General features: G+C 48.8%; 1 protein-coding gene across 9 annotated transcripts in view; it reads left to right on the top strand.

The window, feature by feature from the left end:
* Prdm2 (PR/SET domain 2) overlaps positions 1–18,933 on the top strand; it is a 106,867-nt gene that overhangs the window by 81,488 nt on the left and 6,446 nt on the right. The window contains exon 10 of one of the 9 annotated variants that reach the window (XM_035439428.1): positions 2,490–3,975. The exons of the other annotated variants lie outside the window; for them this stretch is intronic. Within the exon in view, the coding sequence (XP_035295319.1) occupies positions 2,490–2,502 (13 nt within the window). The 3' untranslated portion in view covers positions 2,503–3,975. Of the gene's footprint in view, positions 1–2,489; positions 3,976–18,933 lie in introns of those variants that run through there. 9 annotated transcript variants of the gene reach the window in all.

The following is an 18,933-nucleotide window of genomic DNA, read 5'->3' on the forward strand; positions in this document are numbered from 1 at the left end:
TGACTTAAGAGAGTTGATCTTAATGTCTAAGACTGTTTATTATTAATGCTTCCATTTGCTAGTGTTTGAATTTTAAAAATTTGCCACATTGCTTAAAATAAAATATCATATATCTTAAAAATGCCTTATATTCCCCCTTCCAGCCTTCGGCTTAGGATCATAGTGTGATCAGCAGGCAAGGCTCTGATGGGCAAGAAGAGGGGAGTAGGCACTGAGATTGCAGGAGGCAGGGCCTGTGGCTGAGCCTCAGTGCCTTCCCCAGAAACACTAGGTTTCATTGTAGCTGAGCTGACCTTACTGCCTGACTCCATCTTCTCCCCATGTTACAAGTGGTTCTCAGGGACAGACAGGATGATGTGGCCATAGTTCAGGCTGTTAACATTGACACTTGGAATTCCCAAAGAATGTCCCCATGCCCCAAGTCAGTGGCCATCAGAAGGCAACTCTGCAAATACTTGGACACCTTGTATGTAGCCTGCCTTGATTCTGGGCTGTCATGGCTGTAATTCTGTGTGTTGGAAGCAAACAGAGTTAGGGACAGCTGTGGGGTGGCTTGTTTTGGAGAAGGCATACACAGGTTCCATTGTCACTGTATGATTGGTCAGGTATAGTTCTTGGTGCTAAGAGTGCCTTAAAGCATAGCAAAAGAAAGCTCTAGACAATTGGCACCCACAAAGGTTGATTTCAAGGATTTACAGTAGGGCTGAAGGATTGGAATTTTTAAAAGGTATCCAAAATGTGTTTAGTTGCTGAAGTTGCTATAGATCTGGTCATCTTTGGCCACACTGGTGCATAGGAGGGAGGCATCGTGGAATATGCTGTGGTGAGAGAAAGCACTGTTTTCAGTTGTCAGTGCTCCCTGCTTGTTACTGGCTGCTGTTCTGGAGAATTCTGCACCAACGGACCATTGTTGAACCATCATTTTTGTGGGTTACCAAGCAGAACAGTGGTTGATCTTTTATAATGTACTCTGTTCTAGTATTTTCTAAAAGAATTTCCTCTTTCATACTGGATCCTGCTCAGACTTTTCAAGGGTGAATGTATGAAAACATAAGAGCTGAGTGTGTATGTATAAAGTTCATTTGCTGCTTCACTCTTAGATGCTGTTTTAGAGACTCCTTAAGGTTAAAATGCCCAAAATATATCTCTCTTCTTTGTTCCAGTAAACTTTAAATTATTTTGCTAGTTAGCAGAATTACATTGCTGGAGTTAAAGTTGACCTAAGAAGAATCACTTAAAACAACAGATAACAAAAGCATAAGTAGTACACTCAATAGTAGACCATGCAGTAGATGTCCCTGGTGGCTAATTCTTTTCCTTTGTGAGTCAGTACCCCATCTGCTGGGTGCGGGGCATTATCCAAGCCACTTACAATGGGGCTACAACCCATGTCCAGTGGGACATGATGTTTGACCATCTGAACATAGGACTGGGAATTTCTGCAGAGTACCCCATAATGTAGGCAAGGTAGGATTCTAGGCTGCTGGCATATGTACACCAGGTGTCCTCTAACTCAGGGCTGATACAGCCTAGACTTAGCTCAGTCTCAGTGCTTGGGTGTTGTGTACTGACAGGGGAGGGATGTTTACTGACAGTGGTCCTCTGCTCCAGTGCTCCCTCTCAGTTGGCTTAGAGGAGACTCCATGATGCAAGCAGCTGGTCACCGAGCTCCCATGTGCAGGGATTTGCTGTTCTCAGCGCTGCAGAACTTGCAGCTCATTCCTTCCTGCTTGTTGATTGCAGCAAACCATGATTATTTGAAAGCCAGTGTAGGGTTCTGCAGTTTTTCAAGGACATGGCTGCCACCAGTCTCATGCATGTAACCAGAACACAGCATTGAGCCCAGAGCTCCACAGATTAACTTCCCGGAGCACCAGCTGGTATGTTGTTATGGGGGTAAAAAACCCAAGTGTTCCAAATGCTTTTCTCATAAGCACACGCACACATGTGGGCGCACAGTCGTGCGCATGCCCACACTCCCTCTCACTCACAAAGCAGGTGGGCCTTGCCTTGAGTATGTAGCACAGTCAGCCTGGGCCTTCTTGCTGCTGCCTTTGGAAGTGTTGCTGAGTACTTTTTTCCAGAGAAGAAATCAGACTCTTACCATGTCCCCCCTGTAATCCAAAGGGCTGCTCTATCCAAGCAATGTTTTCATTTTCCATGACACCCCCACTCCCCTCTCCCTACCCCGTACCCCCTTGTCCAGAAGTTAGAAAGGTAAGAAAGAAGTAACTCTGGGCAAGTTCCATTATCCCCACCAAATGCTGAGTTAGCAAAGTACCCCTCTCCCCTGACAGCCCCCCCCATGGGGGGGGGGACAGCCCTGTGTCTTTGGAGCAGAAATGGAGTTTCTTAAGCTGTTAGAGTCATTTATGTTTTCTGTCTTGGTGATATTTGTCTTATAGTCTCTTCACCCTTTTCTTTAACATAGTCAGTTCATGCAAGGTTGTGTTATATTGTCATTCATCTTCAGTTTTCTTATTTTCTAGGAACTTCCTGTAGAAAAGCCCTCCCCCTACCCCCACAAAATAAACCTTAACTGACTAAAAGACATTGCATGCTCAACTTAGGATAAGCACTACGTCACAGGATACGAACTCTACCCCGCTTGCAAGACCAGTTGAAGCTGACTCAAAAGCTGTACCATACAGCTGCTTGCCAGCAGGCTTCTTGCTCTGGTTAGAGGAAGGCATCTGTCTCTTTGGTGTGCTCATGTGTGTGCTGGGCTCTTGGGGGATTGAGGTCCAAAGAGAAGGGTGCCATAAAATGGGCTAGAAGGATTGGCTCCTTCCTCGTCACCGGACTGGCAACTCAGGTCTGAATGCAGCCGGCCCTTGAGTGTGGCAGAGAGCAGATAAGGGAGTGATTGACCTGAACCTTGCAAAGCAAGTGCTCTTGTTTTATCAGTTTCTGGGATGACAGATCGGTGCACTCTCCTCAAAATGCTCGCTTACACACCAGCCCCCGATGCCTTTCTTTGACGCGTATTACAGAGAGGCTTTTAGCTGATCGCTGCCCCTTGCCTCTTAAAAATCACAAGCAGATTGCCAGCTAACACAGGAAACCAGATTGGATATGGACTCCTTTTTATGCCTCTTAGTGTCATGTTTATCTATCCAAGTGGATGTTAGCCTCTCACTGCCTGGCACTAATTTATAGCTGTTATATTGTGAGATGCTATGCAGCCGTGTATCAGAGAATGGGAAGCACCCAGGCCCGTGTAGCTGTCTGTATCAGCACACGGCTCACACTTCAGTCTCAGTAGACTGAAAGCAGCAGACTGCGCTCCTCTGAGGAAGTGCATCACTACCGCTTCTCCGTGAGTCCTGATGCTTCCCCCACATTAATGACTGAGTTGGTGGAAAATGGCTACATTTTATTCATAATGTGTTTTGTACTCAACTTTAAAAGTAATCTACCTCTTAAAATTTGTAGTTTAATACTTGTTTGATGAATTTGTGCCACTTTAACCTTTCACTATCATTCCCATTTTGTTACATTTCTGTTAAGGAGACTTTATGTTGAAATACTGTATAAAGCATTTGTTGCAGTTTAAAAATAAAATATTTAAAATTATTTAAATTGTTTTGGGTGCTTCAATTGTACTGTGTGATTTACATCTTAAGTTTTTGTTTGCATTGTTAATCTGGACAGTGTCTGCTGTACTGGTCTGCTGTTAGTTATTGCTTCTTGTGGCAGAGTGCTATAAAGACTCTAATGGAAACATTAAAATTTACGATTTGATGTACAAAAGGGATTGTTCATTGATTTCTAACCAATGTAGCCCTGACAGAATTTATTACAGACGTACAAGAGTGATGTTTGCTATTTTGCTCTCCTAGAATGGATATACCCTCTGCTTGTTAGATGCCCAAGAAAGATATTTTTCATGTTATTTAAGATACCCGATAACTAGGGGAGAATTGGATGATGCATTCTATATCATTGTAACCAATAAACACTTTGTAAACAGTTGTGAAAGGACTGCATTTTGTCCATAAGGGGGAGCAGGCTACTTGTACCTTGTTTGGTGTGTAGTCCTGGAACCTCTTTCCACCTGTGTCTGTGTGGGCATCACCTGAGTTTTGCTAATTGCAGTTGATTCCTCTGCAGAGGGTAGACACTTAGCTGGGTCAAGAAGTGCCGTGTAGAAAAAGAGGACAGTGCAAAGGACTGAGGGCATTGTTACCTGAAGTCTCAGCTCCGTGTGTGCTGCCTGGAGTTTAGTTTGCAGATTGACTTTATGGTTCTCCCAGGCAATGACTCAAAGAAGCTTTATTACATTTGCTTTAACCTGTGTATAGGATGCATTTCCTGTAGTTGGACACTCTACCACTTTGCATCCTAGAGCCCACTATCTGACATTCCTCTAGGTAGGGGACTGCAGGCCCGGCAGCTTGTCCAGGTATTCCCAAGTCTACCTACCAGGTTCTAAGCACCCCAGTGAGAAGGAGGGGAGGGTGATGGAAGTTGGAAGTACCTTCAGTAGTTGCTCTTGTAAATGCTGTACACAGTACATGCAGATGCACAGTGCCCTGCCAGGAAGCCAGATCTTGGAGGTGCTCTGAAAAAGAGAAACAGCATCCTTCCCACCCTGTCTGCTTAGCATTCATTCATTGGACCCTTGTGCTTTCCTAGTGATTGGTGGGCTGGCCCTGTGTTTTCTGCATCTTAGTTTCCAGTGTGCAGAAAGCAAGGAGTGGACTGTGACTGGCCCTGCATGCTGTTCCATGCACTGGTAAAGAACAGGTGTGCTTCTCCCCATTCTTCATGGTGTCCCTGGCTCTGACAGAGGCTCTGGAGCCTCAGGCACACTTGCCAAATGGAAGAGTTCCCAAGAAGTCATGCTATCATGTCCAGCTGGTAAAGCAGGAGCTGTTCCATCCCTGCTCCTCTTAACCTTCATGCAGACTGAAATATTTTTTAAACATTCAAAAGCTAAATGTCTGGAGCCTTCTGTCCTTTTGACCGTTTGGAGGCAACTCAGGTCATTTCCAGTGGTGAATCCAGTGCTGGCTGTTGTAAGCTCGATTGTCACAAGTCTTCCTGGCAAGAATAGTTTCTAGAGTCAACTTAGTGTTGAGCCTTTAACATGTTCTAGGTGCTTTAATGTATGTTAGCGAACAGAAAACAAAAATCCTGGCCCCATGAAGGTGCAGTTCTGTGCGTAATTAATCCCAAAGTTGAGGAAGCAGAGGCAGGAAGACTTCTGAGTGTGAGACTAGAGAGGGCTACATAGTCAGCCAGGGTTACATTGTGAGACCTTGCCCCCAAAAGCAAAGCAAAAACTCCTGGCCTCTGTGAGTCTTATATTTTCCTGGTGATCTGTCCTCTGGTGTCATATTTCATATTTGGAGTATTGTCCTCATGTGATAGTCCCCAAAACTTATTGATGAGAAAGGTGTAACAAACTTGATGCTTGAGTGATGATGACCAGGGAATGCAGATGTTGTTAATACTTACATCTAAATGCTCACTGACCCAAGCTCAATTTTCCGTGTGGCGTGTGTTTGCATAATGAGGTTCACTTTGACTTGACTGGTTCATTAGAACCTAGGTAGACGGCGAGGATTATGTGAATGTATAGGCCACATTGCAGGTGCCCTAAGGACTTGGCTAATGACTAAGGAGAATAGTCTTGAATGTTGGGTTACCAGATCTGGCAGCCCCTGCCTTTCCTCCATGATGCCAGCCTGAGATTGTCACTTACCCATCTGGTCCCAGATGGTGCTAGACTGCTGTTGCATATTTGGAAGTGTGGGCAGGCCATTAAGAGAGATCCATATTCCTTCTGGCCCAGGGTCTCTGCAGTTCATTGGAAGAGCCCTCAGTTTAGACTGTGAGATCCAGGAATGCTCGACAGATTCTGCTTTAAGCATTCTGGCTAATTGTAGCCCACGAACAAGAATTTGAGTGTTTAATGCCATCCCTAGAGGAACATGTAATCCTCATGACCATCCTGGGGGACACTCTCCAGAAGCCACTGAGCCCTGAGCCCTGGACTTAAAAAGACATATGTACTGGTGGCACAAGACTGGGGTGTGTGTAAGCCCCAGGGGAGCAGGAGCAGCCACAGCCTTCTCAGACTTAGGTTTAATTTACTTCAGGCAGGGCCCTTTGAAGCTACTTCCTCTCTGGGCCTTGAACCTTCCTGCCACAGACCTTGTTCTACACCAGGATCCCAAGGCCACAGTGCTATGAGATAACCAACAATAGAAAGGTCCATATTGAGGGCAAAGATGACATCTGTGTTGCATTAAAATTCCAAATACAAAGTATCCAGCGTCACATAGGGAAAAAAAAAAAAGGACAAAACTTGGGGTTTGTGATCAGGGAAGGCATGAATTGCTGCAGCCTGTAGTTTTGAGGTTGTGCCTTAGGGCACTGCCTCACGCCTGCTGCTTATCACTTAGCTGTTTTACCTGCCTTCACAATTCCCTAGCCTCTTCAAGAAGTGTTAGGGTTGATCGCAGCAGCCATCCTGGTACCTTCTAAAAAGACTTGGGAATTAGTAAACTTAGAACATGTTATGGCTGAGGGACTGCCCTGGCCATAGGGTTCTACCCCATCTTGCTCATCCTTCTGTCCCTCCTTTCAGTCTAGGCAGTCTGTCATCACACTGACTCAGAGGAACCCTCTGCTTAGACAGTTGGCTGCAACAGAAGCTGGGTTTGCGCATGTAAAATCAAGTTTGTTAGCATCATGCCCTTTGTGTTTTACGGTGACTCTTAAGTCATCTGGGGACTGCCAGAAGACCATGGCCAACTGTATATTAACCCTCAAAGAAGGCCGGTCCTGGCTCCTCTAGCCTCAGTAAACTGCCTTACATGCAAAAATCAGATCTGCCTATGGTGCTGTTTTAAAGATAACTTCAAGTTTGTCTTGTGTATGAGTTTTGCCTGTTTGTGTATGTACAGTGCATGCGTACCTGGTGCTCTTTGAACAGTTGTGAGCTGTCATATGGTGGGAACTAGACCAGTGTCCCCCTCCCATATTTAACAGAGTGTCAGGGCCTGAAAGGTCTCTGTAAGCTTTGTTTACTTCTCATTAAGCATGAGAACTAGAGGTAGGGGGTTGATTTAGCTCACATGACTACATTAAATTATTTAGTGCAATTCCAGAAATCAGATTTAATTTTGAGCCACAAGGGTCTTGGAAATACTTCTGTGATAGGATTTGTACGCACTGTGGTTTCTGCCTCGCTTGTGCTGGCTGGATGTCTGTTTCAAGCCCCTGATGTAGAGTGATGGGAAACCCTGGCAGATGTTACAAGGAACATAGACATCTTACTAGTGTTCAGCCACCAGACCAGGGCAGAAAGCCAGCCAAAGAAGCCACTTCTCCAGGGGTCCTGTGAGAGGTGCTTCCCGAGATGTCAGATGGAGCAAGACAGTACTGTCATTTGGGGAGTGTAGAGTCTGGGACCGTGAAGTGCAGGTTTATATTTTGAGCAGGAATCTCCTATCAGTGTTTAGACAAGACATTTACTGTATAGTTTGGAGGTCCACTTTAGTAATCTCTTGAGTCTTAGCATCTACATAAATGTAACCTTTAAATAGGACTGACTGCAGAGTGTCCTGGAATTTGCTGCACACATAGGTTAGCAACAAAAATTCATGTCCGATTTCAGATGCAGTCACAGCAGTGCTTAAGGACAGTTTCCACTTAGAGCAGATAAGTGTTTTCCTGAGATATATTTTCAGTGTTTCTTATTGGAATGAAGTTATTTAAGCCTCGTTGATTTAGTTTTTGTTGTAGTAGCATCCTCTTTTTCACTTTCTCTAATCGGGCCCAGCCAGCCCTTGCCAGCCCAGCTAGGGTGCTGGAACATTTTTAGATGGCTTCTGTTTCTGTGCGATCACTGGATGTGTTGAGTCCTGCCCCTAGTTCCCGCTAATGAGAAAAAAAAAAAAAATCAGTGTAGGCCATCAGGTGTCGGGCTGTATTGTGCATCTTACTATGGAGCCGGAGAGTTCCTGTGCCCTGGGGCTTAGAGATGACCCTGGGGATGCACCAGTTCTGTTGAGGAGCAAAAGTAACCACTGTTCCCTTGTACAGCATCTCTTCTGAATGCATAGTGGGACCTCACTCTGAGCTCTCCTGGCATCCGAGGGAAGCAGAATTCTCATCACAGGTAACCCAGAGGGAAAGGTGACAGAACTTGGATACTGTCCCACACTGGTGTAAGGGGACCCCACACCTGGCAGGTCTGACCTCTGAACCCTCCTGGTTGTCTTGTACTAAAGTAACTTCATTTATATAACCATGCCTGATGCAGCTTGATACCCACGAGGCTGTCCAGACTCGGGTTTTGTTTCAGTGGAGTTGGAGGAAGCAGCTGAATTACTGTGATTCCTTTGGTTCTGTCAGTAATGGGTGCTTGCTGGCCAAGCCTGGGTTGCCTGCTGTGTAGAGCAAGGCCCCCACCCATGGGCTGTGAGTGTTGATGAAAGTGGCACAGGCTCCTAGGAAGGCCTGGTAGTGACTGTTAATACCCACCACGGTAACAGAACCTCAGGATGTATCACGGACTAACGGGCAGGTGACATTCAGGAACTGGCTCCCTGTGAAATGGGTGGGACATGCGTGCTTGAGCAGTCTTCATGGCGAGGTCACTGAGGAACTTTTGGAGGGAAGGGGCTGCTGAAGAAGGAGCTTGTGTGGCTTGTCCTCAGTGGTGTTAGGTTTGAACCCAGGCGTGGTGATTAACCGCTGGGCAGAAACGCTTCCATCACTGACATTGACATTCTCTAGAGTGCCTTTTAGAGTTAGAGATGGAGCCCGTTAGTGACACTGCCAGCGTCTCACTGTGTCTGACACCTGCTTAAGTGAGGGTACTATGTTGTCGAGTATGAACGGTCTTGTTCATTTCAGCACAAGAAAAACTACTATTTCACGACCGTGTGGCAGGGCCTGAGAAGTTTATGTAAAGTTCCAAATATTTTGAGCCGTAATCCCTGGGACTTTGAAATTCCCAAGAGAGTCGTAACTAGACTACAGAGCCCCTTCCATCCTACAAGGGTATATATTACTCTTCATGTAATTTCCTCCCAGCTTTCATTCTGCATTCCTCTGGCTTTTACTGTCTCTGGCATAGAGCATTGTTTAGTTCTCAGACTGTTCTTACACATGTGCTGCTTCTTCGTCTTTCTAACCCACTAGTGACAGCTGCAAAGTTGGGGATTCTCCTGAAGTCGGAGCTGAGGGAGAACTGAGGGTTCTCTGGCTTGTCTGTCCTTTGAATTTCCCTGACGAGGACACAGGAACTTCAATTATGACTCGGGTTAGCTTGGTGCAGCACCCTCCCTCATCCCCATGCTTCCCCAGCACCTGCCACAGCCCAAGCTCCTACACAGACTCAGTACTTGTGGGATAATGGAAGAAAAAGAAATGTTTAGCGATGGTTATAGCTTGAGAGCTACTCCACCTCAAAGACCTCCTGGTGAGACTGCTGGTGTTTGGGTTAAAATGTGACTCTTGGAGCTGTTGAAATGATCTGTTAAGATCTAGTGAGAGGCAGTGGCTCCTTTGTAGAGTGGTGAGATAACAAACCAGGCTAAAGGATTAGTATCTCAGTGTGCAGTCTTCGAGGTAAGGGTTCATGGTGTGGGCTGGGGAGATGGCTCAGTGGGTGAAGCACTTGCCTGGTAAGCACAAAGACCCGAGTTCAATCCCCAGAGCCCACAGAGAGGCAGCGACAGGTGGATTCCCTGGGGTTCAGTGGCCATACAGTAACCCAGCTGACAAGCTCCAAGCCAACGTCCATTACCTATTTCAAAGGACATGGACAGCGTTTCTGAGGGTGGCACTCGTCTGTTCTCTGGCCTTTACATGCACCCATGTGTGTACTTAAACATGGACGTGCATAAAAACCATGATGACAGCTGAACAATAAATAGCGGCTGTATGTGCGAGCAGAACAGCGTGACAGGGTGCGTTAACCAGAGGCACTGGTAAGTGTGCTTCGTCCTTCACAGCCCATCCTGGTGCCTCTTCCACAGTCAACCCTGGTGCTTGGCACACCTGAATCCTTCCAGGCAGGTTCTGACCTCAGCCAAGCCTCGGGAGTGGAGCTACCCACGTAAGCTTGTAGAGTCTGCTGTTATGTTCTTCTTCTAACACTGGGAGCTGGAAATAGAAGTCCTGACACTTGGCATCCATGGGCTCCCTTTCCAGTGCAGCCACCCAGAATGCATTGCAGGGGATCCCATGCCTCTTGTGTCTTCTGATTTTCACCCAGAATAAGGAAGCCCCTTCTTCTTGACCTGTATGTTGGCTGATTTCACAGTGCTGTGCACACTTGGCTGGGCTGTGTCTGGACGCGTTTCCAAAGCCTCAGTCCACAGCAGTGGCACCCACCTTGGTGGTTTCTCTATCACATCTGTGAGTCAGAGCCGCTGTAATAAAGCAGCTGACGGAATCAAAGGGCGCTGGCTGTAGGTGAAGGAAAGGGTCTCTTCAGTCACTGGCTGTTTGTCCACTGTGCCTAAGGACTTGAAGCGCAGGAGCTGGCAGAGTGGGAAGGCCCCAGAAAAACTGACCCTTAGCTGTGATACTAGCTGCGGACAGAGTGACACAGTTGAGACTTGTGTGCCTTTGGTGTCACCCTAGCGTACTGTAATCAGCAGCTATAGCTAGATGCTTCTGGAAATTCTAAGCGCCAGTGTTTGCATCCCAGGAGTCATTAAGGAAAGTAGCATTGTTCATGACAGCAAGTGTCACGTGACTGCTCAGTTGTGTGCCAGCACTGGGGAGTCAGAGGAACTCCCTGATCAGCTAACCAAGACTCCTTGGTGACTTCAGGCCAAGGAGAGATCCTGCTTTTTTTTTTTTTTTTTTTTTTTTTTTTTTTTTTTTCCTTTAAAAACAAGGTGGATAGCACCAAAGGAACAGCACCTAAGGCCGCAAATGAGCACACATACGGTTAAGCCATGTGTTCTGCCTCTTGAGGCCCTGAGTAAGTCCTCTCCTTGGAGGACATCCTCCCTGCGGATGTATGCAGTGTTTGTATGCAGTGTTTGCAGCTCACGGCTGCTACTCGAGGTGCCCCTGAGTTAGCAGGTAAATGGGGGAAATGGGGGAAACAAGTTAGGTCAGTAATGAGCTGCCTCCTAGCCTTAGCAGTGTATACTGCTTCAGTCCTGGTTCTTTGGGCCAGGTGTCTTTGCTTGGGCAAGGTGCTTACCCTCTCTGAAATGCTGGCATGCCCACCTCACAGTTCCTGTTGAAGATTAAATTCCAGGTAACAAGTTGCCCAGTATGCCATTGGCAAGGGCAGCTAAGGGAAGGAAGTATGGAGGAGTATCTGCCTCCACCTAGCTGCAAGCCTCTGGGCTCCCCACGTAGTGTCTTAACTGGACCCCAGCCAGGAGAAGCCTTTCTGGAAGGTCTCCACCCAGTGAGCTGGTGGAGCAGCCCAGAGTGAGACAGATGTCCTGAGGCCACATCGTCTCCTGTGTGTGTGTGTGTGTGTGTGTGTGTGTGTGTGTGTGTGTGTGTGTGTAGCAGGTTAAACTGTTGAGGTTGGCGCCAGACAGGGTGAGGGCTTTGGGGAAAGGCACACAAACTGAAGGCAGGGCCTGGCCCCCATCCCATAATGTCCCTGCTCTTTGGCAGCTCCTTTCCCATTGACTAATTCCCATGCAATCACATGGTAAGCGCCTTTCCAGTGACAGTGCCAAAGCCCTGTGTCTGGGACACTCTGCCAGCCAGGAACACAGGAGCAGAAAGTCCTACATGAGCTACTCAGCTCTGTAAGGTCAGCCTTGGGCTGGGGTCCTAGAGCCAGTGCTGATGCCACACAAAGCTTACGAGAACCTTTGTACCAGCAACAGCAAATCCTGTGAAGGGTTGAGCCTTGCTTTGCCCCTGGCGCTGAGCTCATCTTTAAACATGGATGGTTTGGCTCATCTTCTAAGAGATAGGTGCTAATGATGTGTCACCTCCTCAAAGGACTGTCACTGCAGAGTGTTTCCATGGGATGTCCTGGGAGACCATCCCTATCTAGGTGTCCCACACCGGGAACCTGATTTTCTATTGGTCAGCATTTCCAGCATATCTACTTATCTCCTTGGCTTGCTTGTAAATAGTGTGTTTTGTCTCAGCTGGGGGAGAAAAGAGAGCCTGGAAATTGCAGGAGAGGGGAGGGAATTGGGTAGATCATTCCTAGGTTGGCTCAGGCTTCTCTCCCTGAGCTGTACATGTCAGGCAGTAGCAGAATTCCTGTAGAGGCGATGTCCCTGAAACTTCAGGGCAGCACTAGGTGGAGTAGGGGCGTCTGTGGAAGAGGCCGGAAGCTGCAGATGTGTTCACAGTGTTGTGAAATAGGTGCCTTGCCCCATGTTCTGGGCAGGACTCTGGCAGTGAATGAAACCCGGGAAGCCAGGTCCTCGGAGAAATTGACTCTTGGGAATGGGAACCTGCACATTGTGAGTGTAACTGCATAGAGAGAGCCTGCTGTGGGTTTGTTCCTTCCAGGGCAGTGATGGCCCCATGGGTAGAAAATGCACAGATAATAGGCTGCCCTTTGGCTTCTTTACAAATGATGTGTTTTGACTCAGCTAGAGAGTTCATCCAGTCAGGACCAGAACCTGACTCCTAAGCTTTCTTCTGTGTTCCTGAGGTCACATTCCACCTGTTTTTTGCCCATGTGAGTCAGAAGCCAGTGCTAAGCCCCCTAACCAAGAGCAGCATACTGCTTTGAGTGAGTCCCTTGCACCCTCTGGCTCAGCTTCTTAGTATGACCATGAACTAGGCTGACCTTTATAGTCCTGGCTGGACGGGAGGTATCCATACGGATTTCCCCACTGGTAGCTTCCTTGGCTGAGGTCCTCAGGCCTGGGCCGTCCTGCCAGCCTTCCTGTTAACTGGGTCAGGTATTAGGAGCTTGCCACATACTGGATATTTCAAGATCAGACCAAACAGGTTTTACCCAGAAGCCCCAACAAGGCAGAGCTTAATAGATGGAGCTTTTTGGGTGAGCAAGAGGCCCTTGCAAGAGGGCCTGTTGGGAAGGAAGGGAAATTGTCAGTGGAGAGGTGGTCATAACCCCTCTGCTGCTGTTCCCTAGCCATAAAAAGGGCATGACCATCTTACATTGTTAAAAGGGGGGCTAAATAAAGAGACCCATAAAGGAGCCCAAACTGTGCTTGCCAGCTCCCCATGTCAACTATAGCTTGCCCCAGCATCATAGGGCCATAGAGAACTCAGGTGTCACAACCCTAAAAAAACCATAACCACCCAGGCCTGATCATTTTTTAAAGTAAGTGTGTGTGTGTGTGTGTGTGTGTGTGTGTGTGTGTGTGTGTGTGTGTGTGTGTATGGTATGCTCATTCCATGATGCATGTGTGGGCCAGAGTTGACTCAGGAGAGTCCACCTGAGTCAGTCTCCTGTCTCCATCTTCATCTCCCTGTAGGAGTGAGTGCTGCTATTATGGATGTGCGTCAGTGCATCTGGCTTTTATGTGGGTTTTAGGAATCAAGCTCAGGTACTCAGGCTTGCACCACAAGTATTTTTTTATTTTATTTTATTTTTTTTTAACCTGCTGAGCCATCTGGGCACCCTAGAGGGCCAGTGTTTTTTCTGCCCCCAAGGACCACCTATATTTTCCTTCCCACCCCCACATAGAGGGACTTTATTCAGTGACAGTCTAGACACAAGTCCTAGTCCAGATCAGAAAGCCTCACACCTACCTGTCCCCCAGCTCCAGGTCCCCACATCTTCAGTGTGCTTCCTCCTCTGGTTTCCATTAAAGCTTCTGGCCCCGGGCTATTGGAACTGAGCATCTGTGGGTCCCACCTACCTCATGGTTACTGGGCTGTCAGACTGGGGACCTAATTTTGAGCCAAAGTATAGCGCTTACCAGCTCTCAGAGCCTGCTCTCAAAATTCCAAAGCTAAACTGGGGGTGGGGGTGCGTTGGGAGTGAGCCAAGTCCAATTGCCCGGGGCTGTGAGCCCTGTCTTGAGTGTTTGGTTTTTTCAAGACAGGGTCTCTCTGTGTAGCTTTGGACTGTCTTGAGTTTTAAGCATCCCAGTGGTTCCCTTGAGCATCTGTCTGAGTTAGACAGCCTGGCTTCTTCTGATCTCAGACAGGGCCATTTCAAAGCAGACCCAGCTTGCTCCTCCAGGGTCTGTGTGGCCCGGCCAGCCATCTGTTCTAAGGAAGAGGAACCCCACACTGAAGAACGTTCCATCCCCACATAGGCTTGGGAGCAAATGGTTCTGGGTTGACAGCTAGTGCCTTCAAGCTGAACCTCTTCTCCCCCATAAAACAAGGTCATGGCAGCACTGCCTTGCAGGGCAGGGGATTGAAGGAGCTCCCGCAGGGGCCCAAAATAGCATCTCCCCCTACCCCCAGTGTTTAGCTCAAGAACGTTGTCACACTACCACCCCATCTTAAAATACTCATTTTGCAACTGAGTCTCCTGCGGCTCAGGAGAGGCATCTTTTGGCGGCCTTCAGGGGCAGAGCTAAGCCTGAGTAGGGCAGTACCTGCAGTTCCCTGTCTCCAGACTGGCAGCCTGAGAGGCTGTATGTGAATGGGAGGGGCCCACAGTGCCGACTGACCCAGCGTTCCTGGAAGTAACTCCTTTGTTCAGACTGCAGGGAATTTCAGCAGTCTGCGGCTTGCCTTCCCTCACCTTTGCCTTTCCCCTCTACCTCTGGCTTAATATAGAATATCCAGTACTGATTTCCAGTGAACTGCCACACAGGCATAGACATCCCATGTGAAGCCCAACATAGTCTGCATAAGAGAGGTATGAGCCAGGGGAAGGCCGGCAGAAACCAGCGTGCACCCCCATGCCGTGGTGAGCACCTGTCCCTTGAAGTCTGCTGTTCCCTCCCAGCTCCTCCCCTGCTCCCATGACCTAGTCTCTGTGTCCACGCATGCTTTTCCCCAAATCCTCTCTTGACATCACTGTCCAACATTTCTCTCCGCCAGCTGTGGAGTCACCGTTCCCAAGGTTAACAGCGGCCTCTGGGAGGCTGAGCGTGCAGTGAGTCTGGGGTTAGGTGTTGTGACCCTGTAATGGAGGTCACTGTTACCTGTCGCTCCTGCTGTTCCCACATCCCATTGCTCCCCCGGCCCCAGGACCCCTTCCTCCTCCATCCCTGGGTGCTGACAAGTTCTAGATGCATGTTCTCCTCTGGGTCCTAGGTCAGCCGTATACCTGACATGACCCTTGGGTGCCTCGTCAGCAGGCTCCCAACTGGCCCGGCTGTCCCTGGAGTCCCCTCCTCACGTCAGCAGGGTGGATGCCTCCTGTTCTAGAGCTAAGTTAGGCTGCATTCTCTCTTCATACCCATCTGTCTAACCCTGACAGAGGTTGTGCCAGAGGTCATGCTTCCCTCCGCCATGACCTCAGCGTGTCCAAACCTGCCGCTTCTCACAGCTCAGCCTCCAGCAGTCTGAAAAGGCCAGGCCGCCATTGCTTCTCCCTGGATGGCATCAGGTGCCTCCTAGCTGGTCTCCCCAGTTCTGTCCCTGGAAACCCAGAGTTGTCACGTCGGGGACAAGCACGCTCTCATCTCCCTCAGGGCCCACAAGATCCTCCCTTCTCTCCACCTCTCTGGTGGTTTAGGCATGCCTGCCTCACCCGAGGGCCTCTGCACACACTGTTCCTACCTGTAAGAACCAAGTGTCTTTGAGATCCACATTTGGCAGCTCATACACCTACACCTGAAGCCTTCCTCTTTCACTTTGCAGCCTTCGCCTGCCCTCTTCACACCCTCTGGCTTCTTCCTTGGCTTTTCTGTCCATAGTGATTGCTCACTCGATCACGAAGGTCTGAGGAGTATTGTGTGTTTGCTTTGTGAGTATGTACAGTGCACGTGAGCCCCGGAAGCCAGGCTCCCACACCCTAGGTCCTGTGCTATGTTTCCGGTCCCCCTGCAGAGCTGGCCAGTGGTTTTTGTATGCACCAGGTCTGGGGATATGGCTTCAGGAAGGACCTGGTGGACAGGTTTTAGGAGTTGTGAGAGGGGTGTCTGTGGTGGAGCACTGGGGATTGTTCTAGGCTTGTCATAGTCCTTTACCTGCAAAAGCCACCCCAGTCCAGCCAGTGAAGGCGGCGATTCTTGCTATTCTTTTGCTACGGCACTTACTGGTGTTTATATTTGAAATTTGCTCAGTGGTTTGGTGTCTTGTCCATTTTAAGTTTTGTTGTTGTTGTTTTGTTTTTAAATGATTTCCTGATAGAATTACCTATCTTTTCCTTGTTTGTTTTGGGATAGGGTCTTATGTGGCCCAAGGTGGCCTTGAACTCCTGCCGTGGCGTAGGATGGCCTTGACCACCTGATCATCTTGTCTCCCCCAGCAGAGTGCTGGGATGACAGCCGTGCACTACCACATTGGGTTTTATGTGGTGCTAGATTCGAACCCATGGCTTCCATCAAGCTAAGTGCTCTACGGACTGGGCCACACCCCACACCTCCATTTGAGTTTTACTTTATTTCTGTAGTTTTTGTTTTGGTTGTAGCTTTACTTTCCCTTGCTTTCAGCTTTCCCCTGTGCCTGAGAAAGCACCAGAGAGGACCTGCTCAGGCATTGTGGCCTCACCTCCTCCCTAGCTCCCGGCTTGGTCCTGCTTGAGCACCAGGCAACCACTGGGGCTCCATCACCTCATAGGAGGCACCCAGGACAAACAAGCAAATTAAGTCCCTCGGGGCCCCGTGTGGTGCTGACAGCCTGAGCTTTGTCCTTAGCCCCTGGCTGCCCCTCTGTGCCCCTGTGTCACCTCTCACCCCCCCCTCTGACATCACTCCCATGGCTGCTGTACATACCATCTCATCCGGATTTCTTTCACACAGATTCCTGGGAGCTGAAAGGGGCCATGGCCCTTTGGGAGCCTGAGGCCTGAGCCCTAGCACCCAACTCCCTTGGACACAGAGCTGTTCCTCTACAGGTCATGGGACATCTGTAGAGCAATAGCCTGGATGCTGGGGAGATTATCTGCATGTATCAGTTACTCACGGTCACAGAGTAATGGGCTTCGTTATGGCTTTTTCATACATGGATGTCGTGTGGTTTGATCGTGTCCACCCCCCATTACCCTCTCGTCTCCCATCTGACTCCCACTGGTCTCCTTTCTCTTCCCAATCAGTCTTACTTGTGCTTTACTTGTCTTCTCTTTCTCTCTCTTGCCTTTTTTCCTCCTTGAGACAGGGTTTCTCTGTGTAACAGCCCTAACTGTCCTGGAACTCACTCTATAGACCAGGCTGGTCTCGAACTCACAGAGATCTGCCTGCCTCTGCCTCCTGAGTGCTGGGATTAACTACCACCAACTGGCCTTTTTTTTTTTTTTTCTTTCTACCCATTGGATGTCATTAGGGTTACTTTCAGAATGGGCAAGGGTTATTTATAGGACCATGGCCTCCTTCTCAGTGGCTGCACCACTGAATTAAATGTCTCTCAGTTCCCTGGCAACCATTAACCACCTATCTTCCAGGAGGGGTTAGGTGCAGTTTGGTTTTTTTTTTTTAAGCCAGGAAACATCTGAACAAAGACCTAGTAGAGGGGATGGGAGTCACATGACTGTCTTCCTGGAAGAGTATCCTGGCAGAAGGAACAGTCAGGCAAAGTACAAGTGCTGCCTGAGGGATTGCATGCATCCTGCCTGCCATAAGTGGGTCTTTTCCAAGCCTTGCCTGAGGACCAGATATGGGTAAGGAGCTGTGTCAGTGTTATCTTCACCATCCTGCCTGTCTATACAAGTAGGGGTCAGCTTTCTTGGTGTATAAGTGCCCTGGACTTTGTTCCCAGAGGGCATCTTGTGTAAGCTGCAAGTAATGGGCCCCTCTGAGCAGAGCCTTTGTGTATGTGTGTGTCTGTGTCTGTGTGTGTGTATGTCTGTGTGTGTGTGAAGCACTGAGAATTCCCCCACCCCCACCCCATGTACCTTGGTTTTCAGGAAAGTCACTCACTTGAATAGAAATCTTAGGAATGTGAGCTGCCCCAAGTCCTCTGCCCAGGTTAGCTGAAGCACTGAGCCCTGGAGGGACAGAGGTAGGCTGGGAGGTCAGTAGGCCTAGACTCTGCAGACCCTCCGTATGAAAGAAGGTGGGCTCGTCCTGGGAGTGGTGGGAGGGGTAAGTGCGATGAAGGGGTGTTATGATGCAGTGTGCCCTTTGGGGAAAAGGTCACCACTGTTCAGAACAGACTGGAGGGAAGTCAGTGTGGCCATGCAAAGCCCTGGGAGGAAGGAGCAGTGCCGGTGACCTGGGGAAAGGTGGTCCATGGTGGTGACTAAGGGACATAGAGCCCCTGGCAGCAGCAGGAGGGGACAGGAAGACTCGCATGGGTCTGGCTGTCAGGTTGTCAAGAGAGTATCAGTCACCAAGAAAAGGAGACAAGGTTTGTGTCACAAGTTGAGGTCAGGATCTGAATTTAAGGACTTTCTCAGATGTCCAGGTAATGTCCCCTTTGCATGGAAACGGTGCCTGATAAATGAGACCCAAGCTACAGCCAGGTGTGGTGTGGGCCTGGACACTGGGGACCATCTCTAGGAGGTTGTGGATGAGGTCGCCTGGGGAGGATGACGAGGTCTGAGGTAACAGACTTGGAGTCAAACCTCAACTTCCTGAGTTTACCCCCAGATCATGAGGTGGGAGCTACCTGCTGCCGGGCTCAAGAACTCATAAGATCCGTAGCTAGAAGACCAACTCATTCCAGAGACACTGTAGACATTCACCTCTCAGGACCAGGGTCTATTCTGTAGTCCAGTCTTAGCCCAGTCCTCATGGGAGACACCGAGATGGGGACCCAGTGTCCAGCACAGTCAGAGAATACAAGGCTTGGGCCCTGCCACCCCAAGAATAAGCCCCCCTCCCCCTCCCATCCTTGAGTCGTATTTCCATTTTATCACCTATAAGATTAATATAGAATCATTTGCTTTTCCTGACTCCTGGGGTGGAGGATCCAGAGAGAAGGGAT

The sequence above is a fragment of the Cricetulus griseus genome, chromosome 2 (assembly GCF_003668045.3).
Source record: "Cricetulus griseus strain 17A/GY chromosome 2, alternate assembly CriGri-PICRH-1.0, whole genome shotgun sequence".
Lineage (NCBI taxonomy): Eukaryota > Metazoa > Chordata > Mammalia > Rodentia > Cricetidae > Cricetulus > Cricetulus griseus.